The sequence below is a fragment of the Jaculus jaculus genome, chromosome 5 (genome assembly GCF_020740685.1).
Source record: "Jaculus jaculus isolate mJacJac1 chromosome 5, mJacJac1.mat.Y.cur, whole genome shotgun sequence".
NCBI classification, from domain to species: Eukaryota; Metazoa; Chordata; class Mammalia; order Rodentia; family Dipodidae; genus Jaculus; species Jaculus jaculus.
In genome coordinates, this window is record NC_059106.1 from 76,428,069 (window position 1) to 76,443,043 (window position 14,975).

The 14,975-nt window shown below is 41.0% G+C and overlaps 1 protein-coding gene across 1 annotated transcript; it reads right to left on the reverse strand.

Moving 5' to 3' along the window:
- Positions 1-10,631: 10,631 nt before the first annotated feature.
- On the reverse strand, positions 10,632-11,576 carry LOC123460762 (olfactory receptor 2A12-like). Its single transcript, XM_045149819.1, has one exon. It carries the CDS (start codon positions 11,574-11,576, stop codon positions 10,632-10,634), a length of 945 nt encoding a protein of 314 aa, XP_045005754.1.
- Between the last annotated feature and the right edge of the window lie 3,399 nt (positions 11,577-14,975).

Genomic DNA, 14,975 nt, shown 5'->3' on the forward strand with positions numbered 1-14,975 from the left:
CCACACTTTTGCCACTAGGGTTGAACATGCACTTTACTTATGCCAGTGGAAGGTGTACCACATGAAATGCTTTGAATTACTATGTGTTTTGTCTATTGTCTCTTCCCCTCTATCATAAAGAGCAGATTACATACAAGCACTCTTCCTTGCATGGATTTGGAACTGCAGAGGATAGGTCACAGCTAACCTGAAACTAATGGAAAGTGAACAATGAAATGAATTTTGCTGTTATAATCTACCAATGTGCACAGGTAATCAAGCCAGGCATGTTGGTTTCAGGAACATTTATTCCACTAACTAAGAACTACTGTGGCTCAACTACAAAATATTGTTTACATGTGTTATACACACTGTACCTTTAAAATTCTCCCTCACACTTCTTCCAGAATCACACTCACCAGGATGCCCTACCATACCATAACACCTTGAGAAAAGCCCCCTTAATGTCCTTTATCCTCAAACTATAGGCCATGGGGTTGAGCAAGGCTGTGAAGACACTGTAAGAGTGAGACCTGCTGTCTCTTTCAGGGGTAGTAGATGGAATTGGATCTCAAATGTCTGCAGCATAGAAGAGGGTGACCACTGTCAAGTGAGAGGCCCAAGTAGGGAGAGATTTGAAGTGATCCTGGGTGGACTTGATCTTGAAAATTTCTAGGGAAATAAGAATGTAAGTGTCAGAATGAAGGAAAGTAGAACACCGACAAAGCTACTGGTGGCCAGATCCGCCATCTCAATAAGGTGGCATGCAAGCCAAGCTCTTAACAGGAGGTCCACTCTTCAGAAAAGCCAGGGAATCCTGAGAGTTCTGTGAGTCTTCCTCTTAATCCCCATGGAGCAAGCCAGTACTGTATGCTGATGACTTTGCCTGGAAGATCCTGGGATGCAGACAAGGACAGACTTAGCCATTAGAGTCTCTTCCTGGAGAAGGGACAGGCTGATGAGACTTTAATAGCCCTGCCTTTTCATGTGACCTTCGCAGGAAAGCTGGGGAAGGGCTAAGCCTGTATGTACCCAGTGGGGATGGAATTCTCCCAATACTGTCAACAAGAATGCTGACAACAGTAGGACCTGGGGACAGAGTATAAAGAAAGAACACAGTGGGGAGGAGCAGTGAACAATTTCTTTTTGTAGCTCACATAAGGGACAAGTTGCTGGATCTGTCCCCTCACCTGACCTTCCCAGCAGGCCAGGAAAAGATCCATCTATTCCACATTGGGAATGGAGTTCTTCAAATGCTGTCAACAAGAATGTTATAACACTTAGGACCCTGGGGACAGATATGAAGAAAGAGCACATGGGAGAGTAGTGAACAACTTCCTATTCTAACTTAATGGACTAGGAGCACCTTGTAGGGGCAGAGTGTGGTGCGACCTAGTCACCCGGCAGATATGTGAAGGACTTACATCCTCCCATGACTGCTCTTTTACTTCTCAGAACCCTGAGGTTTGCTTGACAAATCAGATCATGTTTGAGTCACATCTCTTTTCCTTCTGAACTGCCTTGGGCAAACTAAAATCCCCTCCATTCTCCATTTATATAGAATCTTCCACAGTCACCCAGCTTCTCTGTTGACAATGAAGAGTCTTCCATCATGACAAATGAATCTCATACCAGGTCTTCAAAGAATTCCTGGCAAGACACATGCCAATGAAATGAGGGACTATGCCCAAGAGCTCTCATCTGGCAGGTGCAGTACCAGCACTGGGGTCCGGATGTATCAGGTCCCAGTGCACTGTCTCCTAAACTTGTTATCATTCTGCCTGACTTGCCTCTTCAGTAACATACTAGTAGTGCACCCTTCCCTTCTGATATTTCTGGGAGATTTCATGTGATAGTGTTGACCACGCGGCCACAAGTTCTGGTCAACTGCTCACAACTGAAAGCAGCCAATTCTACCTTCTCTCTGGGCCTTGTTTTCCAAACTATCCAGAATGAGTCTTTCCTAGAACCAAACAGGTGACCAGAATAATTTTTATCACCTTAGGTAATTATGAAAAGTTGAAAAGTTAAATTACAAAACTATATTTAAATAAATTACATTAAGATTAATGTCTACTTGCCTGCTAACAAAGCTGGGAGATATAACACTGGACTATTATGCTAGGACCTAGGCTAATTATTAACACTGGAAAAAATTTAAACTAATTTAAAAATTTAAAAATCTGGAAAGATACACAAAATACTCAATAATCTTCTTATTCTAAATATTTCACTACCTTTTTCTCTGCTCTTGTGTTCTAGCAGATGCTTCTTCTGCTGGTTTGTTGGTTGATAAAAGGTTGCAAATTGACTTTGGCTATAATACATAAATTTCTACCACAGAAATAAAAAGTACAAATACAAATAAATACCTCGCCCTAGCCCTTATTATTGTGGTCATCACTAACCTTTCAAGTGGTCATAACTGTATGCCTACATTGGTTCACACAAGATTTATATGTAGCCGAGAAGATCCAAACACCATGACTCAGGATGCTGAAAATCTGGAGGGTCAGATACTAGGGTGGACAGATGAACAGAACAGAGTACTATTGCTAAGCTGTCACACCATATCACTAGCCCTAACTATTCCAATACATGTCAATGATCCCACTTCAGCTCTGACGACATAATTCAGTCCATATAGGAATTCATGTCCCTTCAACAAAAGATAAAACTGAGGTTCAGACAAATGCAGTGACTTGCCTTGGGACATCATAAATTAGGGGCATAAATAGGACAAAACACTGGCCATCCTAGATTTTTAAATGACAAAAGCACTGTGAAGCATGACCCTACATTCCTGTTACCTAGTTTAATGTCCAGTGATCCAGAAAAAGTGACATCTGATAAAGATCATGCAGCTAGACAATGGAAGAGACAACACCAGAATTTGGCCATTTGCCTCTTGGACTGGGGCTGCACCTTCAAGTTCATTATGTGCTTATGTGTCTCAGTCTAAACAATAGCTGTACCTGAACTCTAACTAAAGCTTCTCCACTTGCGCAAAGATGGTCATGATCTCAAGTGGGCATTAGACTACCCAGTAGTTGGTAAGAGGGAGAAGTCAGACTCTAGAGGTTTAATTCTCAGCAAATTAGGCCCATAGTCATGAAGAAGAAGATGGTGGATTTTGAAAAAGGAGAAGCTAAGGGCATAAGAGGTTCTGACAACCAAGTACTCCATAATTTGATCCCAGCTGAAAATATTTCCAAGAGGGACATTGTGGGAATTTGCTTCTACAGAAATTCTCCTGTGTTGGTCTGGGGAGTGAAACTGAAGGGAACAAGGTGAGGTTATGGCAATGCTGTGATCAACAGCATTGATATGGTCCTTTGGTAATCCTTGAGAACCACACAGTTCATATAGCACTTTCACCTGTATTCTCTCATCAGGTCCTTAGAGGACTCATAGAAGGGAGATGTTATGATCCCCACTGTATAAACGAGGATGATGGGGTCCTGGTGTGGTAGAATTATAACAATAATGATGGCTGATACTGAGTACTATTCATGGACCAAGACTGAAGGAAGCAGTGATGCTGTTTGGGGACATTTTTCTATTTTTGGTGCTGAAAATGCCTCTATGTCATCAGATCTTCCTCTTTACTCATTTACAGCCATAAAAATTAAAATTGAAGTTCAAAACTGAATGCAAAGGGACTCAATCAGGTTGGCCAGTGTAGAACTTTGATATCTTGCTTCCTATCTTCCACTTGCTCTTTGGAACATTGAATACAGTTCTGTTCATCTGTCTACCCTAGTTTCTGACCCTCCAGGTTTTCAGCATCCTGAGTCCTGGTGTTTGGACCTTCTAGGCTACATATAAAATATTGTGTGAACCAATGTAGACACATAGTGATGACCACTTGAAAGGTTAGTGATGACCACAATAATAATTGCAATAACAATGAAATCAACATAGTGATTATGGTCACAGAGATATTAAGAGAAAAATATGGTTTGGAGAGATGTGTCAGTAGTTATATTACTTGCCTGCAGAGGCTGACAATCTGGGTTTGATTTCCAGCACCCATGTAAAGCTATATGCACAAACTGACACATGCATCTAGAATTCATTTACAGTAGCTAGAGGCCCTTGCATGCCCATTCTCACCTTCTCTCTCACTGTCTCTCTGTTTGCTAATAAAATATTTTAAAAAGCTAACATCATATTATTTTTTTTGTCACTGTGCACCATGCTTTTTCCAAGTATTTTATAATAACGTTGGCCCTCTGTTCAAATCTGGCTACAATATGGCTTAGATAATGGCCACCACTGACCTAAATTTGGTCCTTTTGATTTTAATATTCTTATTGATCTTGATAACTTCTTCAGAAGACATGGCACATAGCCCAAGTTTCCTTACCTTCAGAGCTTATTTGCCCTTCGTTCCCATCCTCCTTCTCTTTGTACTCCTTGGTCTATCAATCAAATTCTCCTCTGTCACCAAAAACCCTCTAAAATCCTGCCCCTCCTAAAACTCTCTCACAAAGTTCTGCCATTTGGCTATGACTTTCAGGATCTCTCCTTCTCACTCCAAATTCAAGCCATCTCACTAAATCAAAGACAAACTCTACCCTCTTAAAGAAACTCCCATCTTTACTGGGCCTCTTTAACTTCTTCTACATATGGATACCTGAATTTTCTCTTCTTGTTAAAAGTTAAAATCACTATACATCTTCTAGAATTTTTTCTTTTCTTTTCCCTTACCTCCTTCTTTTCATTATAAGCTACCAAAGGAAAAAAAAAAGTCAACTTTAAATTCACACAACTGGCTATTGCCTTGTTAAGATTGATTATATCATCACCAATTTAAAACATAAATAAAATCTTAAAAGGATGTCTCCTCATGTTTCATCTTGTCAAGTCTAATGTTGGCCAACTATGTTATGTTATATGTTCTGTGTTTTATGTAGTCTGTTCTTATATATGACTAAATTTATGGTTATTAATTGTTCCAATGCTTATGGTCATTAAAAGTTCTGATACTCATATATTTTAAGATGATGTTAAATGATTAAAACCAGGCTTACAATATATTTAACATACTGAACCTCTATGTTTTTGACAACATGCTTATTCATGCTTACTACAATAATAAACATATTTGTATACAAATATGTAATCTTGCTTCTACAGAAAGAAATATGTTTTTGGATCAGAAAATACTTTATAAGGTAAAAGATTATTGTAATGTATATTTGAATAACTTAAAGGGATATGTAAATGATATGCTTCAATACTAAACTTTGTACTTCCTAGCTTACCTAAACTAAGTCTTTGTATTTCCACAAATTCCAATTAACTTCCCATCCAAGTTAACAATTACTTCTTCATTTCTTACCAAATACATTATTATTATTTTCCAACCTTAAATATAATGTTCATATCACCTGTAAATGCCATGTCACATATAATAAAACTCATACATGGATAATAACCAGATCATAATGGCTAATAAATTTGAAATGATCTAGGTCTTTCTTTCCTAATGGCTCTGATAATTATCACTGTCCTGAAGAACTGCCTCCTTGCCTGTTCATATGATCGACGTGGGATAATAGCCTACTATGTACACAAACTGCAAAATGAAGTTCGGCAAATGAAAAACTAAAAACTAAAACTCCCAAAAGTCACCCTGTGTGACTAAAACTTCAGTCATGGACTACAATGATTGTGTAGTAGTAAAATGTTACCAATCCAGACCCAATAATATTTTGGGATGTATGAGCCTTTTTAATGACCAAAAATATTATTTCTCTACATGTGACCTGATATCTCTCTGTGAACAGCTAAGATATCTATTGCTAAAATTAAAAAATCTCACACCTCTACTATCTTCATATTAAACCTATCCTATCTCTGACATGTATTTTACTCCCCTGATTCTTTTTATGTTCACCCTCTCTTTTGGTCCTTAAATATTCAGATGCATCACTGAGATCTTCTTAGACAAAGTACAGGCCTTCACAGTGAGTCACTGAATTATTCCTGGCCACTAAATATTAGCCCCCAAACATCCAACTTCTACAGGACTGCTTGAGACATCCTAGGAGATCTACTGCCCCCTCTCAGCTTGAAGTAGTTGGAGATGAGTCCTCATCCCCAGCTCTGGTCCATGCAATCCTCCCCCAAATGTCCCACTCATCTCCAGTTTTCCTCAATTTCTTTTATCCTTCCAGAGCCTGCAGGGTTAATAGTCTTCTCTGAAAACTAAAGGGAACTAAAGAGTTACTAAGTATCCCTAAAGCCTATGGGCAATAAAAGAAACAAGGGAAGCATTTGGCTTGGCACCTTTCCCTGACTGATGTACTCCCCTTAGCCTAGATGGCCTTGAAGGACCAGAGACTATCAGAGTATCCTACCTTAGACATTCCTAGATGAAGAAGCCTATTCTGAACAAGGACACAAACCACTACAACTTTCTTATCAACTACACCTGGCACAGTCTATTTTCCTTAGGATCCTCCTTAAGAACTTGCACCGTAGCCTGACTCAGTGCTTCAGTCTCTATCCCATCTGTTGCCCATCACTGTTTGCTTAACAAAAAGAGAGTATGTTTGTAGATATCCAGTCCTGTGTTCTCTTTTGTTTTCTCTTACACGTTTGTTATGCCTTCATGATGCTGTTTATCTATCACAGGCAATTAAAGGATGTTCAGTGGAAGAAGCTGACCGGTACTCACTGGTTTATTAAAATTAAATTCTGTTGGAGATGGAGAGTAGTGGTTAAGGCACTTGCCTGAAAAGCGTAAGGACCCAGGTTCAATTCCCGAGTATCCATGTAAGCTAAATGCACAAGGTGGCATATGTGTCTGGAACTTATTTGCAGTAGCTGGAGGCTCTGGTACACTCATTCTGTACCTCCATCTCCTTATCTCTCTCTCTTTCTTTCATTCTCTCTCTCTCTCACACACCCAAAAATATATAAATAAAACTACATTCTATTGAAGACACCTGTTAGCATTAACTTGGGAGACAAATACCTTTGTTTTTCCATTTAAAGAGTACATTACTTTTTTTTTTTTTTAATTTTTTAAATTAGTTTTATATTCAGCAAATACAGTCAGTTTGGTACCATTATTAGGCTCATATGCAACCTACCCCCTCCCCAATGGCCCCTCCTTGTTGATATATATGGGTAGTGCATTGTGGGGTTAGCCCACAGTTATTGGTACGATAAATATCTCTGCATATCATGACCCAACATGTGGCTCTGACATTCTTTCCGCCCCCTCTTCCACAAAATTTCCCTGAGCTATGTTGGGTTCATTTTTGGTCTGCTTCAGTGCTGAGGTGTTGAGGGCCTCTGAGGCTCTGGCTCTCTGATTTGGTAGGAGTTGATTTTTCTCTGTTAGTCTCCTTCCCCCTTGTGCTGGTATCTGGTTCATCAGGAAAACATCAGCCTTGCTTGTTTTGCCAATTTTCCTTAGTTTCAGTCGGGGCCTTTTTGAGGTATGTTGGGGTGGCTCTCTCCTTAGGATCTGCATCTATCTGAAAAAGAGAAGCAGAATCTCCAATGGAAAGTGAGTTAGCACCAGGACAAATGAGATAACCCTTACTTTTTTAGTAGAGAGTTTAATAGGTGTAGGCCCTCTTGCACCCCATGATTGATGGTAGCTTGATATTGGAGAGTGGGCTTATGTTTGGATATGGTTCTGACTTCTTTCCCAGCTCCAGCTATGGGTCCCACACCACTGAGGGGATCAGTTAGCCAAATCAAGAGCAGTTGGTTCCCCACCATGGCTGTGTGCCACTATTGCACTTGTGTGGGCATCACAACAGGTTATTTGTTGCTAAGTAGGTTAGACCATGAGTTGCTTGGACAGATATTGGTCATTTCCCCTAGTCTCCCATGTAGAACCTTCTGGCACTAGACACACTGACTGTTTGGGGGCTGACTCTCTCCTGGCCTCCAGCCATGCCATTCCATTTTACGTGTCAGTTGCATATGGAGTCTTCAGCAATAGGGTCTTACCACTGACCTTTGGTGGGTCATCAAGTACTCTGACAGAAATCTGTCATTCTTTTAGGAAACCTTGTAGGTTTCTCTGATCAAAAGCTCATTGTGGATGATAGCCCCATGGTGGTACTGGGAGTTACAGTTCAGTGCCTACTGATAAAATGAGGAAAAAGATAACTAATATACAAGAGTTAGAGAGCGGGGAGAGGGAGAGAGAGAGAGGAAGGGGGAGAGGGGAGAGAGAAGATGTATGAGACTTAGGTTAGACTTTAAAGAGTACATTTCACATATCACTCACCAACTCCATTCTTAGCCAATTTTCAATCATTTTCCATGCATGTCCCTGGCCATGTGGGTAATGCATTAGCCATAGTGCATTAATCAATATAGATTTGTACTCTAAGTCATTTCTCTTTCCAAAATTTTTTTTTAAAAAATGAACAACCAACTGCCTTCTTTAGTTTTGCCCTGGTAGTTTTTCTCCTCACCATTATCTCCAGAGATATTCCAGAGAAAGGCCCCAGTGCTCCATTTCCTGGATTTGGGTGGGGTCTGAGCAGTGGGAGTTCTGCTTGGGTTCCCTTCTGTTTGGCTGCCAGTTTTTACTCTTGCTTTTGGTGGTGGGTTTTCTCCCTGTCACCATTATGGAACTCCCTCTGGATCTGTAAGGCTAAAACAAATTCTCTTCCTTCTGTAAACTCTGTCTAGTTTGGAGGTTCATCCCAGCAATATGAAGCTGACAATGACAGAAGGCATGTGTGATTCTCCTCTTTCAGGATCAGATGGCCTGTGGAAACCAATCTTGTAAGTACTTGTTTCTTCTGTTCCCAGCCACCAAGGGACTGAGGCAAAGATCCCCTCAAACAATCTGACCTCCCTTGATAGGAAACAATTACCTTTCCTGCTTAGAAGGGTGGAGGAGATCCACAGGTTGCTCAGTGGTTTCAGATGCTTGCTTACGAAGTCTGATGGCCTAGATTTGATGCCCCTGTGCCCACACACAGCCAGCGACACAATGTGGCACATAAGTCTGGAATTCATTTGCACTGGCAGCAGGCCGTGATGTTCCCATACTCTCTTTCTGTCTTCTTTCTCTTAAATAAATTACATATATATATAAAGAAAGCTGGGGGGAAAGATCAGATTTTTTGTGGGAAATGTGTTTATATTCAGTCAGAGCCACTGTACCTGAGGAGATGCAAAACCACTCCACCTAAGTATTGCCAGGGCAGGTGTCTAGTGATGTGGTAGACTGTTGTTTGAAACCTTCCCAACCAATTGAAATGGAACCTGACTTTGTTCCACCTGGTTATCCCTTTCACTATGGCATATCGCCAACATACCCAGGATCAACCCCAGTCGTCCTGTCAAAGAAGGTATCTCCTAGTCCCAGGAGGGTCATTGGACCACCATATCTATATGTATGGGGTCCTAAGGGAGCCCAGGGAATTCAAGGCCAGAAATCAAATAACAGCCGGATTCAAATCAGTTCACTGTTGGTGTCTTTAATAAAGAAAAATGTAGATTAATTAAAGTATGTATATTACAATGAGCAAAAATTTGTCAGTTAAACTAGAGATGATACTAAGGGCATAGCTGACCAGTTAGATGCCACCACTAAAGAAGCATAAGGAAGACTTTCTCTGAACATGACGGTAGCCAAGAGGTAGGGACCCGTGTTATGACAGGTGGCCTATGATGCACTTTTATTCCCCAAAATATGGTAACATTATCAAAGCTCTCCAGGGGTAACTAGTATAGCTGGGGAATTGGCCAGTAACTAAAGAATAGATGACCTTTCCTAAACTCATGTATCAATGCTTTGGAAAATAGAAAGGAATAATGACCTCAGTTCTTACTTCCCGTGTTTCAGTCCTAGGAATTATGACCATGGCTGGATACACTATTATACAGTGTGTCTGGGAGATTAATCCAAGGTCAGATAAAAACAGCTGTAAGTAAACAAATTTCAGTGTCTTATCAAAATAATCTACTATTATTGGAGACTTAATTATATGAAAGTCAAATGAGTTTAAATAAATTTCAAGAAAAGAATGAGAATGCATTGCAAAAAGAAGAGAAAATTTAAAAAAATGTGAAAGATAAACTATCTCTCCTAACAAAGAGACATTCCATTTTGAGAAAAGACTCCAGTTAGTAAAAGTCCCCACTGAGCCAGCAGTTCCTTTATATGGCAAATATTTGAAGTTTCCTATTCCCATACATACTGTGCCTATCTATATAAAATAGTCAATCACGTAAGAGTCTGAGGCCAAGCTCTGACTAACCAGAGGGAAGCACAGAATTCTTGAGTTAGGGATAAAACCCCATTGACTTCCCACCTGATATGCTTGTTGCCTGAACAACTTATGTCTGCTTGTTCTCCTGAAAACATTGCCTTGCAGGAATTCTTTAGATCGTGTGTGCCTTGTTGAGACCTGACACTTACAAGAGAAGACCACTGTCAATCTACAATGGCATAGAATATTAGCAGTAATGACCTGCCATATGAACAACCACGGTTACTGAGCTCCTTGTTGTGTTGTTGCACCACAGCACAGCCAGTTGATTTCAGGAACATTGCTCCCACAAATCAAAACCAGTATTTGTTCAATGTTGTTTTATACAATAAAGATTCTATCTCATTCTCAATAATGGCATGATCCAGACCAGGTTTCTCTTGGGTCTTAGTTCACCCTACCATGTCCCATCACCTTGACCAAAGCCTGATTAATGTCCTTGTTCCTCATACTGTAGACCACAGGGTTGAGCAAGGCTGTGAAGACATTGTAAAAGAGTGAGACCTGCTTGTCTCTCTCTGGGCAGTAGCTGGACTTGGGTCTCATGTAGATATAAGTGGCTGGAGCATAGAAGAGGGTGACCACTGTTAGGTGGGAGGTAAAAGTAGAGAAAGCCTTGCAGTGGCTCCTGGTGGACTTGATCTTGAGAATGGCCATGGCAGTATGAACATAGGAGGCCACAATGAGGGAAAGTGGGGCAGCAACAAAAATGGCACTCAGGACCTGATCCACAATCTCAATGAGGTGGGTATCCATGCAAGCTAAGTTTCGAACTGAGGGGCCTTCACAAAAGTAGTGGTTGACCTTGTTGGGCCCACAATATGGCATCCACATTGTATGTATGGTATGGATCAGAGAAGCAAGGAAACCACATCTCAATGTCCCAGCTGCCAACCGTATGCACAGGTTCCAACTGAGGATGACAGTGTAGTGCAGTGGGTAGCAAATGGCCACATACCGGTCATAAGCCATGACCACAAACAAGACACACTCAGTTACACCAAGGGCACCAAACACATACATCTGCAGCCAGCACCCAGCAAAGGAGATGGTCTGAGAGTGAGAGAGAAGATGCACCAACATCTGAGGCATGGTGGTGGTCACGTAGCCCATGTCCATCAGGGAGAGGATGCAGAGGAAGAAGTACATGGGAGTGTGGAGACGTGTGTCCAGGCAGATGAGGGTGACGATGAGCCCATTGCCCAGGACTGAGCTCAGGTAGAGGAGAAGGAAAGCAATGAAAAGGATCCTGTTGGTCGTGGGGTCACTGGAGAAGCCAAGCAAGATGAATTCAGAAACCCAGGTCTTGTTCTGTCCTGGAAGCATCAGCATGGCGGGGCCTGTAAGAGAATCACATTCTTCTAGAAGTCTTCCAAACATGGCAGCCTGGCAAGAATGCCAGATTTGGGGGCAGAAGGCCAGAATTTCAGCTCTGGGCCCTCTGTTAGTTCCTGCATAACCTTCCACAATTCCCTTTTGTCATTATCTATAAAATATGGCAAATAATACTTACATTATTGGATTATTTTGAGTATACGCCTAATACAATGCCTTGAAGCACAAGAGGTCAAAGTAGCCATATGCAATCTGAGTCCTCAGCATAAGGTACACAACTAGAAATTCACATGTCTAGCAGCATCCAGTTTACAGCACGTGCGTCCCAGGTAGTGAAGCTCTTACAGTACGAGTTCCCCTCCACCTTACACAACATTTACCTGGTGTGTTATAGGCACCATCTCCTGACACCATGCAATCCATTCAGCTCAGCCAGCTGGTGCAATATGAGGATTCATCCATACAAGATAATAGAGAGCTCAGAACTGCAGCAAGCTGTAGGAAAGTATGTCTGGAGCTGGCTTCAGGCCTCCTCCTCACTGGGCTTGAAAGCCACAGAGGTGGAATGCACAAGGACCTCAGTTCAGGACTGGGGAGAGGGCTTAGCAGTTAAGGCAATTGCTATATGTATATCAGCCTGTGTTTTATTCCCAGTGCCCACATAAAGCCAGATGCACAAAGTGGTGCATGTGTCTGGAGTTTGTTTGCAGTGTCTGGAGGCCATGGCATGCCCATTTCTCTCCCCCTCTCTCTCTCAATATCTCTCTCTCTCTCTTCATGTGTGGGTGTGTCTTCTTGCAAGTAAGTAAAATTTTTTTTTTTAAAAAAGAATAGTGATGGTAAAACTTGATGGTATTTATAAAGCCTTGCGTGGTGGTGCACTCCTTTAATCCTAGTACACTGGAAGCAGAAGTAGGTGGGTTGCTGGGACTTCAAGGCTACCCTTAGACTATATAATGAATTCCAGATCAGACTGGGCTAGAAAGTGAGACATTACCTCGAAAACCCAAAAATAAAAAAAACAACAACAACAAAACAACTAGGAGGACCTCAATAATTCACAAACACCTGAGATGCAATTCAGCCACACTTCCCCTCCTACAAGCTATTCTTTTGGAAACTCTAGTTGGCTACATTCGCAGTGAAACTCTAGGAAACTATTTCACTAAGTTAATGATTTGTCTACAAACCTACATCCTAAGCAATGCTTTCTCTTCTATGCAAACTCTGGCTGTGCCTACAAGTAGGCTGTGAACTCCTGGAGTCTAAGCTTCTTAGTAAAAATCTGAATCTCTGTTGGGCAGAGTGACACATGCCCATAATGCCACACCTTGGAAATTGGAGAAAGGAAGACCAGGAGTTCAAGGGCAGCCTTAACCATATAATGAATTTGAAGTTCATCTGTGTTAAACAAGATCCTGTCTTAATATATATATATATATTAAGAAGTCTGAATCTTAGGAATTTTTCTTCCTTTCCCCACCACCATCACCTTGGTTTTTATTTGTTCATCAGGATCAATTGCAGGGAGGGAGACATCTCTTGGATTGTCAGTGCATCACTGTGTACTCTCTTTACCCTACAAATGGTGGCTGGGCTGGGCTTTTTTTTCCTGTTTATATTTTCTTCTTGCTACTTCTGGATATCTTACAGTATTCTTTCTTTGCTTTTCATACCCACCTTCTGCAGGTTGACAAATTTTTTATGCTGAAGTATTTCTGTTTAAATTGTGTTTCTTCCTGACTGCTGGCTGAATGCTGATTGATATAAATGCTATGTGTACAGAGAATTAATTTAGTAATGAGTCAAATACACACATAGTCCACAAATATATATCTAAACTGTATTTGTAAATTACAAAAACAAAATAGTGCATAATGAGTAGGATAGTGGACAACATCTTAACCAGAGTGTCATAGTTACTACTTTCCAAAAGACACAGGAGAATGAACCGCAGGATGTGAAACCCTAAGAATATGCCACCTGTATTGTATTTGAGCCAAATGTATAAATCATAAAAAGGCAAAGCAGTATACACTACAGTAATATATGCTATAAATTGCACTGCTGTAGTTGGTAACATTGACACATTAGCTGCATCATATCAGGTTACATGAAAGTATTTTGCGATATTAAATTTCCTAAATTTGAAGACCCCTATAGAAGAGAACCTTGTTGTTCTTAGAAAATATTTCCAAGGCACTGATGAGTAAAGGATCGTGATCTGTGCTAATTATGCTTAAACAGCTCCAAAAATTCAAACAATAGTAACTTGCTGTTGAGAAAAAGAATGACGAAGCATAGGGAAATTATACATATAATGACAGTCTAAAGTGGATGTAAGGGCTGGAGAGATGGCTTAGTGGTTAAGGCATTTGCCTGTGAAGCCTAAGGACCCAGGTTGGACTCACCAGGACCCACGTAAGCCAGATGCACAAGGTGGCACATGTGTCTGGAGTTCTTTTGCAGGGGCTAGAGGCCCTGGTGTGCCCATTCTCTCTCTCTCTTTTTCTCTCTCTCTTATAAATAAATTAAATATTTTTAAATGAATATAATAATGTCTCATGGGATTTAAACTAAACTTAAAGCTCGTGACACCAATGGCATAATCAATGGAGGAGGTAAGTGGTAGTGGGGTGGTATAGATGTTCATCATAAGTAAAAAGCTGGTAGAGGGCTGAAAAGATGGCTCAGAGGTTAAGGCATTTGCCTGAAAAACTTAAAGACCCTTTGGTTTGACTTCCCAGTGCCCACATAAAGCCAGATACACAAGGTGGCACATGTGTCTGGAGTTGTTTGCAGTAGCTAGAGGCCCTGACACACCCATTCTCTCTCTGTCTGTCTGTCTCTCTGTCTGTCTCTCTCATCAAGACATATCATTTAAGGCTGGAACAGGGGCTGCGGAGATGGATCAGGTAAATGTACTTGCTTTCAAACCCTGACAGATCAGGTTCATTTCTTCGGCACCCTCTTAGAGCCATATACAAAGAAAATGGCATAAGGATCTGGTGTCCTTTCTAAAATACAAAATATTTATCTATTTATTTATTTGAGAGATAGAAAAAGATAAAAAGAGAATGGGCATGCCAGGGCCCCCTGTCACTGCAAATGAACTGCAAACACCTGCACCACTTTGTCAATCTGGCTTTATGAAGGTACTGAGGAGTCAAACCAGGGCCACCAGGCTTTGAAAGAAAGCACCTTTAACCACGGAGCCATTTCTTCAGCCCCTGATGTTAGTTTTTAATGGAAAGGGAGCCTAGTAAGCACAAACTAACTCTCACACAGACATGTGCAAGTAAATTAAAATATTCACCTCAAACCCAAAACTGACACTGATGAAGTAGCTTAGTGGTAGAGCACTTGCCCAGCATGTCCAAAGTCCTGGGTACAATC